General features: G+C 38.6%; 2 protein-coding genes across 5 annotated transcripts in view; one reads left to right on the top strand and one right to left on the bottom strand.

The window, feature by feature from the left end:
- The window catches only part of Dcx-emap (Doublecortin-domain-containing echinoderm-microtubule-associated protein), a 39,675-nt gene that overhangs the window by 14,705 nt on the left and 869 nt on the right, over positions 1-24,101 (top strand). For 2 of the 3 annotated variants that reach the window (XM_064119456.1, XM_064119458.1), the window contains 11 exons: positions 9,617-9,844; positions 9,935-10,051; positions 17,866-18,118; positions 18,370-18,830; positions 20,321-20,416; positions 21,064-21,201; positions 21,865-22,125; positions 22,732-22,989; positions 23,187-23,349; positions 23,561-23,743; positions 23,806-23,901. In XM_064119456.1, the coding sequence (XP_063975526.1) occupies positions 9,617-9,844; positions 9,935-10,051; positions 17,866-18,118; positions 18,370-18,830; positions 20,321-20,416; positions 21,064-21,201; positions 21,865-22,125; positions 22,732-22,989; positions 23,187-23,349; positions 23,561-23,743; positions 23,806-23,901 (2,254 nt within the window). Of the gene's footprint in view, positions 1-6,632; positions 6,870-9,616; positions 9,845-9,934; positions 10,052-17,865; positions 18,119-18,369; positions 18,831-20,320; positions 20,417-21,063; positions 21,202-21,864; positions 22,126-22,731; positions 22,990-23,186; positions 23,350-23,560; positions 23,744-23,805; positions 23,902-24,101 lie in introns of those variants that run through there. The other variant, XM_064119459.1, reaches the window with a different exon arrangement.
- Positions 12,910-15,775, bottom strand: LOC135161283 (sporozoite surface protein 2-like). 2 transcript variants are annotated; one of them, XM_064118716.1, is made up of 3 exons: positions 15,652-15,775; positions 15,279-15,379; positions 12,910-15,206 (listed from the first exon to the last, which is right to left on the bottom strand). In XM_064118716.1, exons 1-3 carry the CDS (start codon positions 15,701-15,703, stop codon positions 13,779-13,781), a joined length of 1,581 nt encoding a protein of 526 aa, XP_063974786.1. In that variant the 5' UTR covers positions 15,704-15,775; the 3' UTR covers positions 12,910-13,778. The 2 variants fall into 2 exon arrangements, with proteins under 2 accessions (XP_063974786.1, XP_063974787.1); XM_064118717.1 differs by having other exon boundaries at positions 15,279-15,376; positions 15,652-15,733.

The raw sequence follows: 24,101 nt of genomic DNA on the forward strand, positions 1-24,101 counted from the left end.
GGGAACGGCTTAGATAGTTGAACGCGTAGAGCTTTGTGTTCTGGAGAAAAGGTGATATCGGGATAAGTGAAGCTATCGACAATTTCGCTCGGATAAATCGCGGCTTTCGGACCCAATAACATAAAATAGTCTATCTCATACGGGAAAAAAAGTATCATTTGATGAATGTGATTATGTGACTGTGAAGCGACTTCGGTTTGGATTATAAACCCGTTCGTTAAGTGATACTTTTATCGGGTAATGACATAATGTAGTATTTTCACGCCTAGGCCGGAAAAAGTGATTCTGACATCTTCTCGCTTGCGGGTTTCACGCGCTTTATAAAGCGTAAAGCGCATGAGTCAGAATCGCTTTTTTACCGTGGCGATCATGTTATTTCATGTCATTGCAACCGAAAACGCATTTCTAATTATTAGATTTTTATTGGAAGCCAGGTTAATAAATGATTAGACGTTTAAGTAAGAGCAATTGAATTTTACTATTATGTGTTCACTCTTCGAGAGCAGTCGACGAACTGCCAAACGATCTCGAAGTCTCAAAAGCCAAAGCATCGGCATCGTCATTCTTTCTTTCGATAAATAGAGATTGATTTATATTATTTAATAAACATTCATTGGACTTTTCGTCGTAAGACCATACAGACGGTCTCTCCAAGCAATAATGGCCTCATAGTATGAACCGCATGCCAATGTGGTGCACTCAAGAAGCTCCCAATTTGTTCAATTCTCGTGAGTTAAATTGAAGTAAAATAATGATTACAAATGACGTTAATGAAATTCTTATACTCTCAGTTACCAATTTCTACTTTATCAGCCGTTGATGAGATACCTTTGATTACAAGCCCTTCCTCTTATGCGAATTGGAAGCTCACGCTTTCCACTCTGCGTGTCACTATTTATAATTTTTTCTCCATTTTTTCCATGTAAGTTGGGTATAAAATTACAAAAATTTAAATAGTTATTACGTGGAACTGAAATTACCTCCGTTGTCGTGCTTGGAGTTAAGTTTATCATATTCTTGTGTCTAATTGAGGTAGGGCCGGTATATGATCGCATGTGCATAAATGAGAATATACCTGCGGGTGGATTAGAAGTAGAGATGTGAACGTGTTATACGCGAGATATTTTTAAAAATTCATGTCTAGTGATGTTAATATAATAATAGTATATTTCGATACAAGTGCGACGGGGCGGCAAGGAGTGTCAAGTTGGCAGCCTGAGACGAAGCGGAGGGTTGCCAACCACACGAGTCTAAACACCCCGTGGTACGTGTATTCAAACTATATTTTTCATTAGTGATGTTACGTTCAGTGGATGGCGAACTGTCATCCACTAGTCTCTCATTTACGAATAAATGAAAAATCTTTTCATTTGAAAGTTTCAATTTTTGTGGGGCTGTACCCTAGATAGGAAGTAACAATCGGACGACGCACAAAACATTAAAAAATAATTGTTTAAAAATATAAAATGAAATTAACGCAACACGAACTTTAGGTCATTTCTGGTTCATTCTTGATTTGTAATGTGGGTTCAAGTCAGGATGTTAAACTGGATTCAACTTTAAAAATTCCCGGATTAAAATTTGTTTTGTAAAATTAGTATAAAGAAAACGATACACGAAGAAATTTTCCAGGGAAAACCCCTCCCGGGGGAAAGATTTTTGAGAGAAAAATTATTAGTGTATTTCTCTCTTCGAAATATTTTACTGGAGAAAAATTCGGAAGATGTCAATTTACAATACAAACCTTACGATTTAGTCCTGCATTATACTACTTACCACAGAACAGTGATTATCAGTGTCAGACAAAGTCAGTTATCTGGACATGCGTCGCTTGCACGAAAGCACCTCTCACAGCGATCAAATCGTCTGAGAAATTCGAGGTATACGACCGGCGAATGCGTTTCATCAAAGGTCAAGGGTTGAACACCTCTATCCAATCTGAACTCAACTACTAGCAAACTCCATAATCCTACCCCCTTCCCCCCTCCTCACTCTCTTGCCCTTCTAAGAGTGTTATCAAGGCAGTACATCTTCTGTGTATTCGTTTTACGAATTCAATTTCCGATGTGGAATACGGTGGGGATTTCCAAAATGTGCATATAAAGCGGCCTTGACCTTGGCTCATGCCTTCACGGGCGACATCGAGCTCGGCGATTTACACCGACCGACGAAAGATGTAAATTAAATGCCCTCATGACGGCGATAAGTGAGAGGTGAGACTGTTGAGACAGAGTACGACCGTGAATGGACTCGTCCCCACTGTTTACCTCCTCTACGCGAATGGAACGTACCCATCCTTACAATGAAATAATCTAAACTTCTGAGTGTTTGAGGAAAGGATACATTTTGCATCAATATTTGTAATGTTTAATTTTGACGTTTTCCGCGAAAAACCAATGGATGAATGTGAGGTGTATATAGGACTTGAAATTAAATATTTTGGTGTTTTTATAATTTTTTTATATTGTATTCATTGAATTGTGGATAGGAATTTACTAAATAACATCATACAATTTAGCTATAAATTTTATATTGGAAATGGGTTATTTGAAAATTGAATACAGCTTAATGCAAGATTACCTTGCACGAGTCAAACTTGACGCTCAGTAGCAAACCCGAATGTTCAACCTCGCAAACCCAACTCATATTTCTACCTGAGTCTAGATCACTTTATTTTATTGTGCCCTCCTCCATTTTTTACTGCGCTGCACAGCAATTTTTCGTTACCTCATTATGATTGGTTAACGATGAGCGCCGAATATATCCGATTATGGCCGACTTTGGACTCTGTTGTGGGACCTGTTGCATCAGCCATTGAGCGTCCATCTCCTCGACTTTGAATTTTGACGAGGTCGATATAGAAGTTTTCCTAAGCCGATAAAGAAATTTTACTAGACAGCAGTCATTTTTCGTAGTATAGAAGTTTTACTAAGCAGCATCGAGATTATAAGGCTGCACAGTAATTTTTATCGCAATTAGACTAAAAAAAATTACAGATTTTTCTCTCCGTGTATGAACAATATTTTGTTATGGCAACTCGCACATATCCTAAATTATCCCCACAATCGTGACCCAAATTACAGCCCGCCTTGCTGTCGCGGTTTGAAGTGGTGGTTGTTTCGCCCTAGTGGCCTCGTGTCCGGCCACTATTATGCGCCTTGATGCACGCACTTACGGGAATTATCATAAATGCAGTCGATCTCTTTTGTACTTCAACGCGCTCGGCCTCCTTCGCTTGACGACAAATTTCCCGATACTAATCTTCTCGTTATGAAGTAAAATTGATTAATGCCTCTTACGTTGTGCTTTATGCTTCGATCAATGACAAAAATTTTTGCAAAAAATATATTGGGATATGGGTAAAAGTATATAAATAAATGTAGCAACAAAATCAATTACTTTAACTAGAACTCTTTATTGCTGGCATGAGAAAGGCACGACTGACCTTGAGGACGCGTCCAGAGACTAACTTCTTACTATATGAAAAACCTAGTCATAAACGTTCTCTTGTTTTTTCCCTTTACTAAGGGAAAACCTACCCTTAGTAAAACCTTTCCCTTAGTAAAGGGAAAAAACAAGAGAACGTTTATGACGAGGTTTTTCATATAGTAAGTTAGTTAGTTCCCTTAGTAAAGGGAAAAAACAAGAGAACGTTTATGACTTCAGTGGACAGAGTTTCCTTTGAATTCTACATGTCGTGAGGATTGCAACGCTTTCAAGTTCGAAGCACAACAGATCATAAATTAGTCCTTTTGTGGATACGTCATAAACCTCGAGTGATTATTGAAGATAAATAGAAGAGTTGTGTTCTAATTTTCCAACAAAATATTACGTTTAATATTACGTCGTTTGCTCTAATTCCATTGACACCGACAATAGATTCTCCGGGTAATTTACATTGTTATATATCAAGGGCGTCGAATTTGTCTAAAGAATAATTAATTCAAACTGTTTGGCGCCTTTTTTGTTATGCTTCATCGCCTGTGCTAGAATCATGTTTGTTATACTAGAGAATTCCTATTTTAAAACGATGTCGGTAATCTGTGTAGGGAATGGGGAGTTCGTGCGATGAATCGTCTACCGGGTTCACCCCAAACCTGTCATCAACTTTATTTCCCTCAATCCCACAGTGTGAAACGATCCACAGGAATTTGCTTCAATATTTTCCTTTTATTTCGGTAATATTACAATTCGATTAAACAGTTTGTTTGGAGGAATTGAGGGATCCGTAAAGTGCTCAGAGAATCTCACATGATGTCATATTTTCCTCCCCGATTATCGCTGATTATGTTCATTGATAATAATAATTCAATACGCTCTGAATTATAGCGAGAGTTGATGACGTCCATAGTTTAGCGCTGCGTTCGAGGTTAAATAAATTTCGAGGGATGAGTGAGTCTGGTGGTTTGAGCCTCTCGATCCTTATCTGAGCGGGGTGTGAGCCTTCCCAACCAACGGCTTCATGAACCACCGGGAAATCACGTGTCCACGTGTCCAACATTTTTCTTGCAATACTTTGAACTTGAGGTTCTAGCCCTCAGCGTTTTCACGCGCTATTACTTCCGTCCTACCCTCTTATAAATAAAAGTTTCGAATAATGTGAAATGAAATCGTAACGCGATGACAGAACCTGTGTTAGAAAAACCAAGTTGATTTTCCACTACTTCCTCTCCATTATGATTTTAAAACAGGTGATAAAACAATTGTTTTGATCAGCACGCATTCACAGAAGAGGAATGTTGATGGGGAACCCTTATGTAATCTTATCACGAATGAAACGAATAATAAGTACGGAAGTGTGAAAGGTTTATTGGGTACAAAGATTTTGTCATCGAGTTCAAGGGCGATCTGTTACCTTAGAAAATACAATATCTCGCTCGGGTCGATTAGATTGTTCTGGAATTCAGGAGAATTTCATCGGTTTCATCGATGCACGTTTCGAGAGAATTTAGTTGTCTCACTGCACGAGGGAATTTTGGTGACGAACAATGTTGAAATGTTGTATAGGCACTAGAATCATTTGTATTATGGAATCGAAGAGTCGAATGACTCTAAAACTTCGACAGTTATGGACATTTATTTTCGAGTGGAAATTTCGGTCGGAATGAAGCCAAAACTGTTCAGACTTGTTAATTTACCAGAATATGACATGATAACTATGTAATGCGGTTTCTAAGAAAGACAAAATTCGATAAATCAAGAAATTTCAATTGTCTCAAGCCAACAAAAACCGTTAAGTACCGTCATTATAAAGTTTTAAACACAGAGAACCAAAACTATTTTTGCCAAATATTCATTTAGTTCAGAGAAGTATTTTTTTCTTGAAAATTGTATTTCTGCGGTCTGATTACTGCCAAGGAGACGCGCGTTAAGTTCAAATTACGATAATCATAGTACTCTAGAAGATGAGTATTTTCTACCTCCCCCTGAATGGCCTCCAATAATAATTATTCATTTTATCTAAATTTCTGATTTTTTCGAGGGAAGAATTCCGTTGAATTATTTAACGCTCATAATTATTGCAGGAGTTCCCTCAAAATTATAATTAACATGATCATCTTCTAGAACAATATAATTCACACAATTTAAACCTAATCAGAACAATCCGGGAGGTACTCGACAACAGAAATGAAGGGTTGAAAAAATAAATATTTCCTGAAGTAAATGAATATTTGGCAAAAATAATTTTATATCCCAGTGCAGCTCAGAAAAACTTGTCACCCCTGAAACAGAAGAAAATCACTCCCCATGCTGTCATTAATCGCCGGTCCCTCACCCCACAATTGACCCTCTCAATATCCCTCATTTGGCCTCTTCGACAGCACCACCCCTTGTCCCTCTCTACCCCCTCTTAATCGGCCTCGGTTGGCCTTGGCGTGGTATGCCGCGGTGGTTGAAATGGATTCGACCAAGTGCCCGAGGGGAAAGGGAAAGAGAGCAGTTTTGGCTGAAGGCGGCTCGAATACATACAAGGGGTGGAAGGGGGTTGGGCTTGGGTGATCCTGAAGGTAGGCCGGGGTCGCACGCTCTCCAACCCCATCAGTACTCGATCGGGCATCTTACCGTGCGCACCGTCCACCAAAAGCCAATATTAAATATTACCCTCGAGACTAAACACATCACATCACGGTCGCGTGCATCACGGTCACTTCAGGCGAAAGGAAAAAAAAAAGGAAAAGTAACGTTTGAAGGAGGAGAAAAAGTGTGGGTGTTTCGTTGATTTGAGTTCACTCCTGCATTGAAGAAAATCCTAATCCTTCATTACTGGGATTTACGTCTAACGGCGGCGGGTCAAGACGGATCCAACGGAAGTGTAAAAAGTGCAATTGCAGGAAAACCGGGAATTAAAGACATATCGGGGGAACTGACAATTTCTAGGTCGCGGTGAGGTGGACTCACATAAATTTTCCTGGAGTTGACGTCATCAGTGCTGTCAGCTGCCCGCAGAACGACGCAAGGGGGCATCGATAGGTTTACGGAGCTTGAAATTACCGAAATCATTCGGTGGATTAAATTTTTTTTTTTTTGAAAAATCCTTTCCTTTTCTTTTTCTGGATATTTGAATCGGTGCGGCTGGTTGAAGCCATGTGATTGGACAGTGCAACGATTGCGATAGATGAAAATCGGAAGTTTATGAGGGGGTGTGGGGTGTGCGTTCGACAAACGCGATTTTGGTTCACCCGTTCATCATTGAGTCACCAAGCTACTCGTATCGCTCGGACTTTGGCCCGGAAGCGGGTACACCAGAGTCCACCGAAGACGAGTCTGAGGATTATCAAAAGTCAAGTATCAGGAGGCTCAGTCAACCTTTCGTCGTGTTGATGAGCGACTCCTTCGAAGTTATCTCGCTGCCGGCCGATATGCTTCAGGTTATTCAACTTTTTATGATAAATATATAGTTATCTCGATAGATTTATTTTACGTTTCTTCAGTAGCTACCGGAAAGCTGCACTTTTCAAAACGGTTTAGTGCGTGAAAAGAAGTCTCGTATAAAAATTGAACTCTAGAGAACGAAACGTGGGACGAAATGACAATGAACCACTTTTTAGGTCAAGTTTTGGGGGAAAAATTAGAGTTCGGAGGGTAATTTTTCTGATAAAATTAACCTTCATTCCTCATTTCGCCCCCTGGAGGGCTAATTTATACCTAAAATTTCTTTCCGTGTGTTTGCATAAAACATTTACATTTTTGCCCGCCGTAAAGTTACTTTGTGTACCTTCAAAGTTCGTTGTACACATTTTTTTCAATATTACGTTCTCGGGGATAGTACTAATCTTGTACCCCCACCCCTGGCTGCAGTTGCGAACAGGAAAGTGGTGAATGTCAAGTTCGGAAAGATTCCCTGGAGACATTGGAACAATCAACTATTTCCGAACTGCGAAAGAAAATTATTACGAGAAGTGCAAATTAGGTTTTATTGAACCAGGAAGTCGCATACGCACGCCATCTTCTAGTTGAAATTAACCGACTAATTATGATTCAAATGTTTTCATAAATTTACCATTGTGGATTTCATCCAAAATGGCTTTTTGTTCCTTCAACTCCTCACTCGTTTTAATTCTTAATTATTTAAAAATCAGTTGAATAATTTTTTTCATGTCATCATAGTTTCGGTCATCAAAGTCACTCCGGCTCATGCGCGTTGTAATCCTCGCCTTCCACTCGGAGGATAAAAGCGCATTCTCCAGATTTACTTTTTCCGTCCTGGGAGTGAAAAATACTGTTTTATTATTACTGCAACGTCTAGCCCCGGTCGAAAAGTGCCTTTTCATCTACTAGTAAACAAAAAATGAAAGAGTTCACGACTCGCTGATATATACAAATATATATCCGTAATATAAACAAACCGTAATATAAACAAAAAGTATAGGCCAGCTACACGCGCAATGAGGTGTTTTAACTCAACTGATTGGCTGCCCTTGGCTTAGCCTTGGGCTGCCAACTTCACACTCATTACCACACCCTCGCACTCGTATCGAAATATATATTCACCATAAATATTATTTAATTTTCTCTCTCGCGAGTATTCTGAATATGTCTTGAACTTTTTCGATTAGAAAATATTCAAATTCGCACGCTCTCCAAGGAAAAGTCAATTGCACCCAAGCATTAGAATCGATCAGTCGAGTCCGTTTACATGTAAATATCTCAGTTCCAGCTTTTCACATCTTCTATCTCAATCCAAATACAAATTTCTTTATTTTATAACCGCGAGTTATTATTGCGCCTGTGCACGTAAACTGCCGCAAAAAAATGTTTTTAAGAACTGCGAAAAATTGAACTCAAGTGACTTACAAGTAGAATGAATCAAAACTTCAGATTTCGTATTGACTAGGAAATTGATCATACGATGTGTTCCCCACAATTTTTCCATTTTCTCGAAAAAATGAAAAGTGAAATTTTTTAATTTTCTTATATTCCCTCAAAAATAAAAAAATTACCTCCAAAATATAAATTCGCAAGTTCATACGACCGTTTTGCTCATATTTTCGGTCGAATCAAAGTCGCCATGACCGAGTTGGTTAAACCCACTTTTAGTAATTCGAATCGTTCTCTACCCCAAGTGTACTAAGCACATCCTAAAGTTTTGAATGTTTCGAAAAATTTTTATTTAACACACCCTGATTAATTCTACGAGTATAGCTCAAGCCTTGAAATCAAGCGACAAGAGTATACGCAAAATAATTGATAACATTCGAGGGTGACTGAAGGAGTGCTCCGTTCGAAGGTCAAGGCCCCAATGTCCCTAGGGGATGCCAGGTCTTCACGCTCTCTCCAGTCCTCCTCTCGGGTCTCCATTTTAGGTCCAACGTCCCTAGAGGGTGCCAAAACGCCATCTTTCCTGTAATGCTTCTGATTTTCGCTTCGTCCCCGACCCAACGCAAAACTTTCCTCTACACAAGGTTCGAGTAAAGTCAAACAGTATCCAGCAAGGTCATAATCTTGGTCCTAACTGAACCTCATCCATCACATGAAATAATCTGAAAAGCTCTCCATCTGCATTCAGCATTCATTAAACCAAAACTTGAAGTCAGAGGTGACACACTCATCTATAGTTCACTCAGCTTCTCTCTTCATTGTCACAATCATTTTCTCTCTCACACTCACCAGCCCTTTGTGACTAATCTACGTATTACTCATTTAACTATTGAACTCTTAATTAGTTCCTCGACTACTCTCAAAGCGGTAAAACTTCAAATAAATAAATTGATTCCTCTGAAATCAATTTCACTTATTGCTTTCCACTTTTGTACCTCATATTCCAACAGCTACAAAGACCATAGCATCGACATAATGTCCTTCTTTCCAAACTTAATCTTATCCTTACATTATTTTGTAAACATTCGTCTGGAGTTTTCGTCCTAAGACCACACAGACACTCTCCAAGAAAAGTGACCTCACAGAACAATAAATTTAATTTATATGGGTCTGAAATAAAATCGTATTGTTCCTGCTCTTTTCAATAGCTACTTCATCAGATTACGTCGTGAAACGAATCATTAGGAAGGTATTGCTCCCCCTCTCACCCCCCCCGCCCTCCCAGTGACTAATGGTATTTATTGAATAATTTGATCTATTACTCGATGAAATAAATTCTTACCTTTTGTTGTTGCAGCCTGCGAGCTACGGTAAAAAGAGCAATACATGGTACACACCACCAGGAGGTACCGGTGGAGCAGCAAGTAGAGCTGGTGGTGGTGGCAACTGGCAGAGTCGACCATCAGCGGTAGCGAGTCTGAGCAGGAAGGCTTCAATAACTGACGAGGCACCCCCTCCAGGCGGTGGTAAACCCTCCTCTGGTCGGGTCATCAGAATCGTCAACAACCTAGATCATACAGTCCAGGTTGGTCTACCCATTCCCTTTCACTATTTTGATTCACCATGACAATCAATTTTATCGATCCCTCCACCATTTTACTAATAATTATTGCAGTGCCGTGTACTCCTGAATCTGCGCACGTCGCAGCCGTTCGAGGAAGTATTGGAGGACCTCGGTCAGGTGTTGAAGATGAACGGGGCCAAGAGAATGTTCACAGTATCAGGGCAGGAGGTCAGTTGGTTTATTCTCTTAGAATCGTAAGTGTAGTCTAGGCTCTCCTTTTGCTTTGTCTTCTATGTCTTACTCGCTCACACACCTCTGCTACTCAACTGATTACATATCAGTGCCACGTCGCAGTGGAGGAAGTCTGAATGTAGTCGGACAACATTCTCAATGCGTCATTGTCAATAAGGGGGACGAGCGAGCTCCGATGGTTTGGGGATGTTTTACACCCTTTTGTCCGCACTTTACATTTTTTTATTTTTATGACAAATTTACGATGGAATTGACGCTAAAAAATATGATTTTTTGGGGTTTCCTTATGATTCAATGACTCGAAATTTTGGAAATCTCAACCTACGGACATATTTATTTTTTCAATCCTGTATTTCTGTAATCGAGTACCTCCCGGATTGTTCTCATTAGGTTTAAATTGTGTCAATTATATTGTTCTAGAACATGATCATGTTAATTATAATTTTAAGTGAACTCCTGCAATAATTCTGAGCATTAAATAATTTATTGACATTCTTCCCTCAAGAAAATCACAAATTTGGAAAAACTAAATAATTATTAATGGAGCCCATTCGAGGGGATGTAGAAAATGGTCATTTTCTAGAGTAATATGATTATCGTAATTTAAACCTAACACAGTCCTCCTTGGCCCTGATCGGACTGAAGAAATACAATTTTGAAAAAATAAATATTTCTCTGTAGTAAATGGACATTTTATAAAAATAATGTTTTTTTGTTATTGCTGTTACATTCAGCCCGTGTCGAAAAGTACCTTTTTGTTTACTGATATACGAAAAATAACACAGTTCACCATTCGCTAAACATAGTATCACTAACAAAAAGTATAGTTCGGATACACGTGCGACGGGGTATTTTAATTGACAGCCTCGGGCTACCAACTTCACACTCGTTGCCGTCCCCTCCCACTTGTATCGAAATATACCATTTTTTTTAAGTGTAACTATTCCGTAATTTTTACCGAATATTGGGGTAACTGGTAAATTATGGAACTGGCACGTAATTAAAAAAAAAAATTCCCAGTGCCAAGTTTGGCAGTTTAGACTCCTCCAACGGCTATGTTGTCAATACTTGGCGATTCCTACCAAAACTATAGCAAAACTTTCTTCAAAAAAAATCCTTTTAAAATTACGATTATCGTTCCCATTTGACGCTGACAAAACGTTCTTCCAAAGCTGGGAGATTCGCAGACCTCGCACCATCGTTTTTATATACAAAATTAGTATGAATAATGATTTCCATAAATATGCATGCGACCCTTCAGTCGGGTATGAATTTTATTCTAAAAGTGAGAAAGAGAAAAAAATAATGGGCGGTGAGTGAAGGGGGTAGATTGTTAGCAGAAAAGTAGAACCGGGGCGTGACAAACGGGGTCGCGACTACGAGATGGAATAAGGCCGTGGCCTGGCAAAAGGCGTCTGAGCTGCTCTTAATCCTGGGCACGTTAAAATGACATAGATTCATTAACATCCATTATAAGTTGTAATGCTCAACGATAATATTTTACCTGAATGGCCAGCCGCAGAAATAATAATAACCCCTTCCAACATAATTGTGAGCGAATTGTGACATAGACGATAGCAGTAAATTTGCTGCCCGATATGATAAAGAGAAAAGTTAATGCTTCTAATTGCGGTAATCTCACTTTATCAAGACAAATTATTGCAGTTTAGCGATTGTGGAGAATGTGATTTATCGCGGAGAAGGGCAACCAATAGAAAAATAACAGTTGGGAAGTCCTGGCAATTTCCTCATAATTTTTTAAATCACCCCTTGATTCTCTCTCGGCCCAACATGCAAATTCAATATTAACTGACATTTTCGGCTGCTCTGATAAGTTTTTCGAAGAGATAGGAAGAGCGAAAAGTGATTACTCCCACGTGTGGCCCACACAATCGGATTGTCGATGAATTTTTTGTTCTTAAGGAGGGACGAAAAGGAGGCCATTGGAAGAAGGTCAGAGATTCATCCCCTTTTAGGTCACGACTGAATATGAATTACAAATTGGCCAATTTCAACGTGCACGAGTATTGGAAAGTACTCATTCGTTTTTCATGGTATCTGTGGCCTGCAGCTCATACATATATATCTTCTTTAAATCAGAAAATGATGGATATCGATCATTAGTGCGGAGTTCGATCGGTTGAAAAAATGAAATTCCATAAAATGTCCAGTCGAAAGTACTACGACAGGTACATTCAATAAAAGTGAAATGATTTCGATGACTTTCTTCGTTATGATTTTAACTCATCAGAGTTCCCTATTCGGGGTCACGTGACACCTTGACGTCGCCTTTATTTTGATAATTTCCGTGGTTACGAGTGAATTATCAGAGGGATGATTTAGCTGTAGGTTGTTCATTGTTTTCGGTAAATGAAATTGTTAATTGTTTTCTGGAAATCATTAATTAATTTTTGGTGAAGGTGTAAGATAATCCAGATCATCGCACCCCTAATCTCTGAACAATAATCCTGTGAACAGCCCTTGGGAGGGGATCAGTTTGGTCTTTTAAAATTCCTGGGATCATATCCTCGTCGCGTTAAACCTTTAACATCCATGAGGAGGGGGAATAAAAAGAAAGTGAGAGGAAGGGTGAGAGTGAGGGTGAGACTGCCCTGACGGATCGATCGAATGGCTCCTCGATGGGTACCCGATAGGAGATCGATCTGTGCACTAGATCGATGATCAGCCGATTGCGGGTTGGTCGCGGGACAGATAGTTAGTCGATCGATGGTCGTCTCTGTCCAGAAGTAATTAATTAAGCAGCATATATTCTGAATAGAACGGGTTTTGTCAATTTCAAGGGCGAGATTTCCCTTCATAATTGTGGGCTGAGATTTTTCTGTTCCAACAATAATATATTTATTCTCATAGTGAATGATTGTACATTGTTCAAAGTCAAAGGCAAACATTCTTTAAATTAATTTGGGGCGCTAATGCTATATAAGTTATTTTACAAATAATCTTAGTTTTGTTAAATATCCATTTGCTAGGGAGAAGTGTTTATTATTAGTGTATTTTTCAAATGTTTATTATGACGATTGAATTCCTTCAAAAGATGTTTATGTTAATTGTGGTGTTGAGAGGATAACTATTACTGGATAACTACAAACATTGAAATGTTAATCGCAATTTGACCCAGTTAAAAATGACAAAATTAAGAAAAATTGTCAGTAGCACATCTACACGAAGGGAAATATTCAGTAAAAATTACGAAACTCGCATTTCTCTTACCGATTACGGAATTAATAGGAAATTTTACGTGACGATATCGCAATTTTCACACACGATTCAGATAAAAATTACGAGAATTCCAGAAAAAAATCCATGACAGTAACGAAAAATTTCCTATAATCGCACTTCGCTTCAGAATTACGCAACAGACACGTAATTTTTATTCAATATTTCCCTCCGTGTAATATGACGTGTCATATTGTTATCTAAATCTAAAATAATTATCGTAATCGAACCCTCCTGGGGCGCATTCGAAAATCGCTCCAATAGAAAAATACACTTTTCAAAAAATATATTCTTCTCTCCACTGAATGAACATTTATCATAAATAAAATATTCATCAACGGTCAGTATTTGATGGAATGACAATTTGACAATAAGATTTTAACCTTCTTGAACCTGATGTAGCTTCATTTTATGTTTCACCTGAAGTAGTTGAGGTAAAACATTCCTCGTCATTATCTTCTCCTAATTATTTTATGGGTGACTTGTTACATCCACTCAACAGCTTGACGAGCTTTTGCTCTGCATCAGGAGTAAGTACATCTAGCACATGGATGGGCAAGCCTTTACATCCTTCCGACAGTTTCCTTTTCAGTTCCTGCGCCTTCTGGTCCAAGGTATCACAATCCACTGAACCATCTTTCAGAATAGAGCAATTGGGAGATCGGTCATTCGACGGCGGTGAGACATCGACAGTCTCGCTTCCCAGGTCTCCAATATCAATATCCACATCGTAGTCAAAGGCCGGGTCGTCGACGAATACATGTCTTTCATCACTTGGCGAGGAACTATCATCACCCCATTCAGGGTCTTGTGATGGGAGCAGACCTGGACCTGACGGTGGAACCGGCGCACCGTTCGGTGGGGTATCATCGTGTTCGGGCTCTTCGGTCTCCTCCCAGGAGTAATACACGTACTCTTCTTCTCTGTCCTCATTTGATGTTGAGCTACCAATAGATTCCTTATTACTGTTGTTATAATCATCTAATGGTTTTTTTCTCCTCACGTTGTCCTGTGATTCATTAGTACCAGAACCAGGTTCTGGTGCGTTGTCTGTGTCGCGGTTTTGCGAACCGTCGGGGAAGTTAGTATTGGAAACGTCAGGGTTTGGTGGTGATGTATTTGATGTCGCTGTTGGTCCTGATGAATTTTCTCTCCGAGTATCCTCACGAGATTCGTTGCTGTCAAGTTTAACACCGACGGCTGAGCTATCAGTACCATCATTTGAGTTACTGTTCGATGAATCTTCACTGGATGATGAGTCTTCAGGTAAATTCACACGATTTGACGTCCCCATGGCGGGAAAATGTGTTTCATTTTTTCCCCCATTTGGAGATGGTGGTACTCCATTTTCTTTATCATTTGGGGATGGTGGTACTCCATTTACTTTCTCATTTGGAGATGGTGGTACTCCATTTCCTTTCTCATTTGGGGATGGTGGTACTCCATTTACTTTCTCATTTGGGGATGGTGGTACTCCATTTACTTTCTCATTTGGAGATGGTGGTACTCCATTTCCTTTCTCATTTGGAGATGGTGGTACTCCATTTCCTTTCTCATTTGGGGATGGTGGTACTCCATTGTCCCTATCATTTGGGGATGATGGTACTCCATTTCCTTTATCATTACCACTTGGTGAAGATTCTGGGTTTCTGGTCGATTCCTTTCTGCTCGAATCATCCCCCACTGATGGAGATCCTGATGAGGTCCCTGACGGCTTTGCCTTGAGATTATCGGCGGGGCAAAAGTTCATTTGTGATTGTGGTATTGCTTGCTCTACCCCGTTCGGCTGAACCCCCCCAGATGGAGATCCTTGACATTGAGGTGCGGCGATACAGTTTTGGCCAGCTTTGTCTAGTACCCGACCCGACATACACATGCAGCCAGGGTTGAATACCTAAAATCCAACCATTGGTATTTAATGAGCGAAATTGATAGTCATGTGAAATATATCTTGAGAGAATATTACTCGGACGCATGATTGACAAAGGTCTTGGGTAGTTCCTGGGGCGGCACATGTCCATAAACTTTCAACCGAACCAGGAGGACAGCTTTGTTTGGCTGATACTGCTGCATGGACAGATTGAAATTTAAAAAGCTGATGAGTTATTTAAATTCATTAACTATTTGGGGAAAACAAGGATTACCAGCTAGCTATTGTAGTTCAGTAATAAGTTAATTTTAACACGAAATCGGAGAAATTTATCGATTCAGAAAATAAAATTCAGGGGAGAACATTCGTTTATAAAACCATATGAGTATTTCTTCATCTATTAGGACAGCAAATTTAATAATGAATATATATATATAACAATATTTAACAGTTATTCATAAGTACTCACCAATAGTGCAGTTGAGCCAAGTCAGTGAAAATAGCAGAATGAATGGGAGCATGATGAACCCTGTTCACTTCAATGAACTGCATATACCATATGCGCTCTCTTTTTATACAACTGACGGTGGATTTATCAAAAAATCGTACGTGACTTTTGATGTAAATCTTCGCCGCATTATGGTATCTCTTGATGTGTGCCATCTTTCGAAATGAAAATATAATCAAAAGTTCAAAACAATGCATTTTTCAAACCGTCGATCAAATCAATGTCGATGAATGCGTCGTAGATGCGACTAATCAATACTGTTAAAAAATAGATGAGTTGCTGCTTGTGTAAGAATGAAATTTTTCATTTTAGGTTTATGTTGTCGCAGTACCGACTAAAGACAATTTGAGTTTACAGATATCCAAGGAGTTTAGTAAATTATGTCTCGGGGCAATGGTTTTTGCTTTCGAATGAAATCCCTGGATTAGATCGATTTTTCGAATCTCTAATTTCAATTGGAGATTATCTAGAATGTTATGAAATTTGAAAGACGGATTTTTTAAAATATCATGTCTGATAGTATGTACTGGGAAATTCACAATTTTGAAGATTAATTTTGAGAAAAATGTAAAAAAATTGTAAAATTTTATTACATCTGAAAATCTGAATTTTCAACTTTGATTATGTCACACGTCATTCTTATTAGATATCGTTGGCTTCATTATTTTGACTTCAAATTTCCAAGTATTTTAGTTTTATTTTCTGTACGATAAATAATTACCCTCGAATGAATATATTTTTTTTTGTAGATAATCAAAGTCGAAACATGATCTGAAGAATCCAATCCTCTTGACTTTTTCTACTGCATATTTTTATTTAATATTTTAATCCAACCAAAATATTCGTTCTCCTCGCGTGAAGAACCAAAAAAGAGTTCCTTGTCATGGAAGATAATTTAAACATGTACATTCAAAATTGCAGTATTCATTATCCAAGTATTATTTAAACATGCGTGACTGATAAATGGATGATGATATTATATTCACTTTCCCTCGATATTATTTCTCACGGAATTTAAAACCGAAAAAACATTTCGTTTTCAAGGATCTCAGGAATGTCACGTTCCAACGTGATATCAATTTATCTACATTATTATCTATTTTTCGGGTACTGTCTCTTCGAGGGGGGCTGATATATTGTGTATCAAGGCGACGAATTTGGATCTCTATTAAAACAGCAGATTAGGGGATTCAAAATAATTTTGTTTTCAATTTATCTTTGATTTACGTGAATATTTTACGGTTTTATTATTTCGGAGTTATCGATATCCGTGACTGATCAAGTGCTTATCAGACATGCTTTACTTTAAAATATGATAATGTTGATAATAACATAAATAAACTTCGTAAGAAATACGCTAAAGAACATTTTTTTGTAGTGGTTTGCCCTGAAATTAACAAATAAATAAATAGAAATAAAATAATTCCACATGATGAAAAAAATTGTTGATGGAAAACAGAACTTTTTGTCAAACTCCGTAGCATTAATTGAATTTTTCATTTTCCAATCCGCGTGATGAACCTCAATTTTCCCTCCGCGTTTCCCACATATATTTGTTGAATATTAATTCCTGTTTTTTTGTTGGAAAGACTATTTTCAAAAAATTTTAAAAATCTGAGAAATTCGATGAATTATCACCAGTAGTTTTCTCTCGTTAAAATAATTCAATTAATAAAATTAATAAAAATGTTGTTGCAACCCAATTTCATTATTTCTTTTTCACCCATTAAAAAAACAGAAAATCAAATAATATCTGATCCTCATTATTTTCTAGTCATTTTTTTGCGACAGAAATATTCAGGATAATTACGGATCTAAAGTTTTCATACCAATTACAAAAGAAACTAAGAAAATTTACGAAACGATTGATGTCGCAATTTTTTATAGAAAATTTAAATGAAAATTACGGAATGCTCCGAAAAAATTGCATAACTTTTTCGTAAAATTCTCCTGCACTAAATGTCGTTCGGGAATTACGTTAAAGATACGTAATATTTACTGAATATTTCTGTGTCTTAATTAATCAAAAATTTTCAGGACAAACCACTACACAAAATTTTCTCTTGCCGTATTTTTTTACGAAAATTTAGTTTTGTTTTTTCATCATACAAAATTACCAAAATTTCTATTTTCATTATTTTTCTATTAAATCGTTCATCTCGGTCTTCATCACAGGTGCGGAGTTTTTCACAATTGAGGAACGATTTCGCGGATGTAGACACATTTTATTTGGGTACCGGATCGTCCATGGGAATTGGTAGTACGACGATGAATGCCACATCGCCGGCAAGGAGATCTAGATCACGAGGACCATCAACAGTGTCACTAACTGGAGCTGGGGAGGATATCGGGAGGCAGAGAAGAGCACGCAGCAAGAGCAGACCGCGAGCTCTTTACGCACCGGATTCCGAGGTCGTACGAGTTAATGGTAAGATATTCCATTAATTCAATTAACACCACAACAAAAAATATTTTTAGTTCTCCGGACAAATTAACGATTCTATATCATCTATCATTGATCATAGAATTAATCATAGGTAGCTCAGTTGGTAAGAGTGCCCGGCGCGATACTGGGGTGCCGGGCAGCCCAGCGGAGGATTTTCTCTCTAATTCTAATTCTCTTCTAATTTTTTTTGTTATTCAATCCTGATAATCAACAGCATCTGTATTTTCTTAAAGATTACAGTGTAGTTGAAGTACTACGCGAAGAGCCTGCCAAAGTAACAATTCGCGGCCTCCGACGATCCTTTTATCCTCCTTCACACCTTCCCCTAGTCGACAACTCACCACCCGACAAGAAACTCCAACTGGAATGGGTCTACGGATATCGAGGAACCGACACAAGGCGAAATCTCTGGGTTCTCCCCAGCGGTGAACTTCTGTATTATGTCGCCGCAGTGGCTGTCCTCTTCGATCGAGAGGAAAATTCACAGCGTCACTACATCGGACACACAGAGGATATTACCTGCATGGAAGTTCACCCCAGTAGGGAATTGGTGGCATCCGGGCAAAAAGCTGGAAGACACAGAAAAGCACAGCCGCATGTTCGCATTTGGTCAACCGAAACCCTATTAACTCTCTACGTTTTTGGAATGACGGAGTTTCAAATGGGTGTGTCAGCTCTGGCTTTTTCACAATTAGTGAGTAATCTATTTTTAATATTCTTTTAAATTGATAAGACTCTTATCAACACCAAAACACTAAAATATCTCAAGCTAGTTTACATTAATGAATGGTTTTTAATAAACATCTCGGGATCTAAAACAGGAAAATTTCTAAAATCATTATTGGATTATGGACAAGGATTGTTAAATACTATCAAAACGATTCGATAATGAACTTTAATATTTTATTTATTTATTTTATTTATCGCATGCATTATGTAGGGCGGGTACCGATGAAAGTAAATTCCATAGTGAGTCAGAGGGACTCTAATCGATAATGAAGACTTGGTAAAGGGTTGTTTTTCGGCTGATTCATTCTGCCCTATCTGCCCATAAATTTTGTTCTATCGATTGTGCATCCTGCTACTCTGTTCTATCGATCGACCATCCTGCTACTCTGTAACAGAGACTTATGCAGGCCACAAGAGTCAAAGGGGAGAGTTGCACAAACTTTATAGGCAGTTCGTGTACTTATTGATGAGTTATCGACGAGGGGGATTGCAAATTACCACGGTGTGTCAAGAACTACTCTCTATATCGGTGCCACGATGATAAACGCTACGACCAAAGATCATGGATAACAAATCATAATACAATCTCATCCTAAAAATTAACATAAAAAAATTATAACAAAAATATCTAAATCAAAAATATCATAGAACCGCACAACCTTTACTGAGGGAAAAAACAAGAAAACGTTTATGATTCCAGAGGACAGAGTTTTCTTTGAATACCACATGTCGTAAGGATTGCAACGCTCTCAAGTTCGGAGTACAACACATCATAAATTAGTCCTTTTCTGGAGACTCTTTCAAACACGTCATAAACTTTGTCGAGTGATTTTTGAAGATAAACAGAAGAGATGTGTTCTAATTTTCCAACACCAGTTGCTAGTCAGGGGAGTTCAATGCTCACAGTCGACCGAGCGCGAACTGCCACAGAGCTCGTGTCGTGCAGGCGTTTATATAGTCGGTCGACAGAGTGGGGGCAGGAAGGGGGGGGGGCGTCGCGTAACGCAGAGCTAGTCGCTTCCTACTACAATGGTAGCGTAGCGCCAACGTTCAGAAGTAGGAACTAGGAGCGTAGGCAATGTTGCCAAGGTCACACCGTCAAATACCATTCGTGATTCAAAATCCATCGGACATTTTGCTGAAGCTATCCTCTAGGTAGATACGAGTGTGGTAAATTTGGCAGATATAATTAACCTGCAAAATTTTACACAATCGTTGCTAGGGAATCACGTTATGGAGAACTATCTGATAATTTTGAAGAACTATTGATATTACTATTGAGAAATATGTGCCCGAGGACTGCGCCCATCGGACATTCACTCGACCCAGTATCCGAATCTGATATTTTCGATGGAAAATATTAGTTTTTCATGTTGTTTTCATTTCATGTGTAATCTACAATGTTAAGTAATAAACAATGTTAAGGATTTTTTATTAGTAATTCCCGTTTTTTAGAATGGAGGTAGCTACGTTCTCGTCGTTGATGCTGGAAGAGAAGCGATTTTGTCAGTTTGGCAGTGGCAATGGGGCCATTTACTTGGCAAAGTGGCGGTGAGTATGATAAAAATAGTAAGAGATGGCATGTTGAATGGATACATATGTGTTACAAAGTGGCGGAATTGCCCCTTTCTACAAAGTAACTTCGAAAAATAGTGAAAATTACTATAAAAATGAGGGTATTGCTTCTGTTTATTACGGAGACAATTCATTGTGTCCTTTTTCATTCAGACATTATTCATTACTTTTTTCTTAATTACAGTGATCCATCACAGTATGATTTATCAAATAGATTTTATCGGTACTCTTGTTTCTCGTCACTTTTGACTTTAATCTATTTATTTGAATGCGTTTTTTGACCTCCCTTGCCAATCTATATATATATTGATTATCTTACGATTATATAGTGGGGGTTAATCCTGGGGTAGGTCCCGGATTCGAGTCCCGGTGTGGACAATCCATTTTTTCAGTCAAATTTTCTTGTAAAATTGTATCAAAAAAAGCCTGGTTTATATATCTCGTTACGTGGCATCCGTCACCAAATCGTTGTCAAGAAAGTTACTCTTATAAACAGAAATATCACTCCCTTTACATCTTAATTTTACAAAAAAAAAATCTTATCACTTTCGATCAACTCTCCCTTAGAATTGATAATCAAGAAAAACTTATCGAAGTCATGATGAACCATTAAATCTTTCCAGACACTACAAGAAGACTTGACAGGTGCAGCCTTTCATCCTCTTGATGACAATCTCCTGATAACACATGGTCGTGGGCATTTGACGTTTTGGAACCGTCGCAAAGATGGATTCTTCGAGCGGACTGACATCATTAAACCAGTAAACAACTTCATTCAGTACCACTTACTAAATCCTCACGTCTAGATTGATCGCCACAAAAAAATGCGTCGAAGCCTATCCCGCCTCGGGGCGAGAATGTTCCTACAGAATGTTCTTTGTTCTCCCGCCTCGGGACGTGTCGATTTGTCCCAACCGATGCTGTGGACCTCCCGCGGAAAATTTTTCAAATTCGATTGAGAAATTGATTAATTGTGTTCAAACTATTTAAACCAAAAACACGAACTGTTATTTTGCTCACCTGAGAGGAGTCGGGACATATCGTGGGGATAACACCCTTGCATTTCCCTCCCTGATAGGCAACCGGTCATTCCACACGTCTGATTGCCACAACTTCCACTTGAAATCACCTGAAAAAATTCCTTCCGCATCCAAAAGTTCTAAAAGATTTTTTCATTCAAAATTAATCCCCATTTTCAAGCTTCACTTTGGACGTAACGTTTTGGAAAATTATTTAGAGTAAATTTACCGACCAACTTCGAGTTTAAAACGTCTTAAGTTTTCCCTGCGGACATAATCAAATCTCATTTTGACATGTAGTGGTCAAATGAGAAAAAACATTACTGAGCATTGGGCGCCCGGAAAATCGCGTTTTCCAGGACGTGGAAATAATTTTATTCACGTTTTTTACTACTTTACCTACAGCCTTCTCGAACGCACGTCACCAGCATTCAATTCGAGCAAGATGGTGATGTAGTAACAGCAGATTCCGACGGATTCATCACAGTTTATTCCGTCGACGCGGACGGTGCTTATTTTGTTCGCATGGAGTTTGAGGCTCATAACAAAGGCATAAGCTCCTTAGTGATGCTCTCAGAAGGAACTTTACTGTCTGGAGGAGAAAAAGACCGGAAGATTGCCGCGTGGGACTCATTACAAAATTACAAGCGGATTACAGATACTAAGGTAAGATTTCCGATTAGAATTAAATTTATAATTCGGTTTTTATTGAAAATGAATTCGATCCGATGAGTATTTTGCGAGATTGTCAAGTGATAGTAAGATTGGTAGGTCATAATTTTCAAACAAAATCTAAAAATCAAAGGATTGACCGATGGTAATGACTCCATTCGAAAGCAAAAATTAATATCTTCGCGACTACATCCAATATACATATATATACATATTAATCCAACATTAGAAAATCTTCATATTATACGACTTATAATTCGCAATTTCTCCCGCAATTATCGTATTTTCTTCAAAAGTCGACCCACACAGCCGCATGGATTGGTAGGAAATAGGGCCGCTAATCCCAAAAAAGAGTATAAAAAGAGCCGGAATAATAAAAAAAAAATTCAAACATTCTGACAAAAATGCTTATTTCATGAAAAGACTTTTCTCGCATTGATCAATGTGTTCGAAGAGGAAAATATAAATAGGACGCGCGAAGAGCGCATTCGGTCTCGTTTACCTTGAAAAGGAAACAAACCAACCAGCATTCAAGGTCATAGATTTTGTATAAATAGAATCAAATAACGTAAATGATCGTGTTGTTTCAATTTTTATTAGTTACCAGAGGCAGCTGGTGGTGTGCGGAGTATTTACCCCCAGCGACCAGGGAGAAATGACGGCAATATTTACGTGGGAACAACACGAAATAACATTCTCGAGGGCTCACTACAACGTAGATTCAATCAAGTTGTGTTTGGCCATGGCAGACAGTTATGGGGACTTGCTGTGCATCCAGATGACGAGGTCTTTGCCACAGCCGGGCACGATAAAAATATCGCACTATGGAGAAGACATAAATTGTTGTGGACAACGCAGGTTTGTCAATTTATTTGGAACCCTCCAAATGGCATAAAAAAACTAACACACAACAAAATAATACGATAGAATAACATACGACACAATATTATTAATCAGAAGTCTCTAACAACTAAATATTATTAAACACAAATATCACACGATAAGATATTGTTGAGAGAAATATCACAGGAAATTAACATTCATTTAACTTTCAGGTGGGCTTCGAGTGCATTTGCATTGCTTTTCATCCATTTGGGGTGGCCCTTGCTGCTGGTTCGTCGGAAGGTCATCTTCTTGTACTCGCAGCTGATACTGGGGCTGCGGTTGCGACGCTCAGGGTCTGCGGGTCACCTATATCTTGTATTGGATATAATCCGAGTGAGTTTTTTCAAAATTAATAATCATGAAATTGTCAATTTTTCGATTTTTTCTATTGAGGCTAGAAGCCCTCCGTAGGTGGATTCACCCGGACGGTTTGGGGGTCACGGTACAACGTCAGTCATATCTGCCCAGCTGCACACAAAATAATATTTCTCGAATTATTGACTTAATTTTTCTGTTTCAAGGAATGATCCATATGTGTTTTCAGCTGGGGAAATAATTGCCATGGGATCACAGAACGGCAGTATCTATCTGTTTCGTGTATCGAGGGACGGATTTTCCTACAAAAAGAGCAATAAAATTCGAGGAACTCAACCATTGGTTCAACTTGACTGGAGTTCAGATAGCAGATTCCTCCAGACAGTCACTCAAGATTACGATCTTGTATTTTGTGCGTATCGTATAAATGAGTAATGTTCCATGACCTGAAATAATTGTTTGATTATTTTTTAGGGGATGTGAAGGCACTGCAGTCGGAAAAGAGTCCGATAGTCATGAAAGACGTCAAATGGCATACTCATAACTGCACCGTTGGGTATACGGTTTCAGGTGGGACTTTAAATTATTTTTTGTCACTCCTGCTACGTTCAGCCCGTGTCGAAAAGTGCCCTTTCGTTTACAAGTAAACGAAAAGTCAAAAATTGTAAACGAAAGATGACAGTTCACCACTCCCTGAACGTAACATCACTAACCAAAAGTATAGTTCGGATACACGTGCGACGGGGTCTGTTAACTCGGGTGATTGGCAG

Source organism: Diachasmimorpha longicaudata, chromosome 4, assembly GCF_034640455.1.
Source record: "Diachasmimorpha longicaudata isolate KC_UGA_2023 chromosome 4, iyDiaLong2, whole genome shotgun sequence".
NCBI lineage: Eukaryota > Metazoa > Arthropoda > Insecta > Hymenoptera > Braconidae > Diachasmimorpha > Diachasmimorpha longicaudata.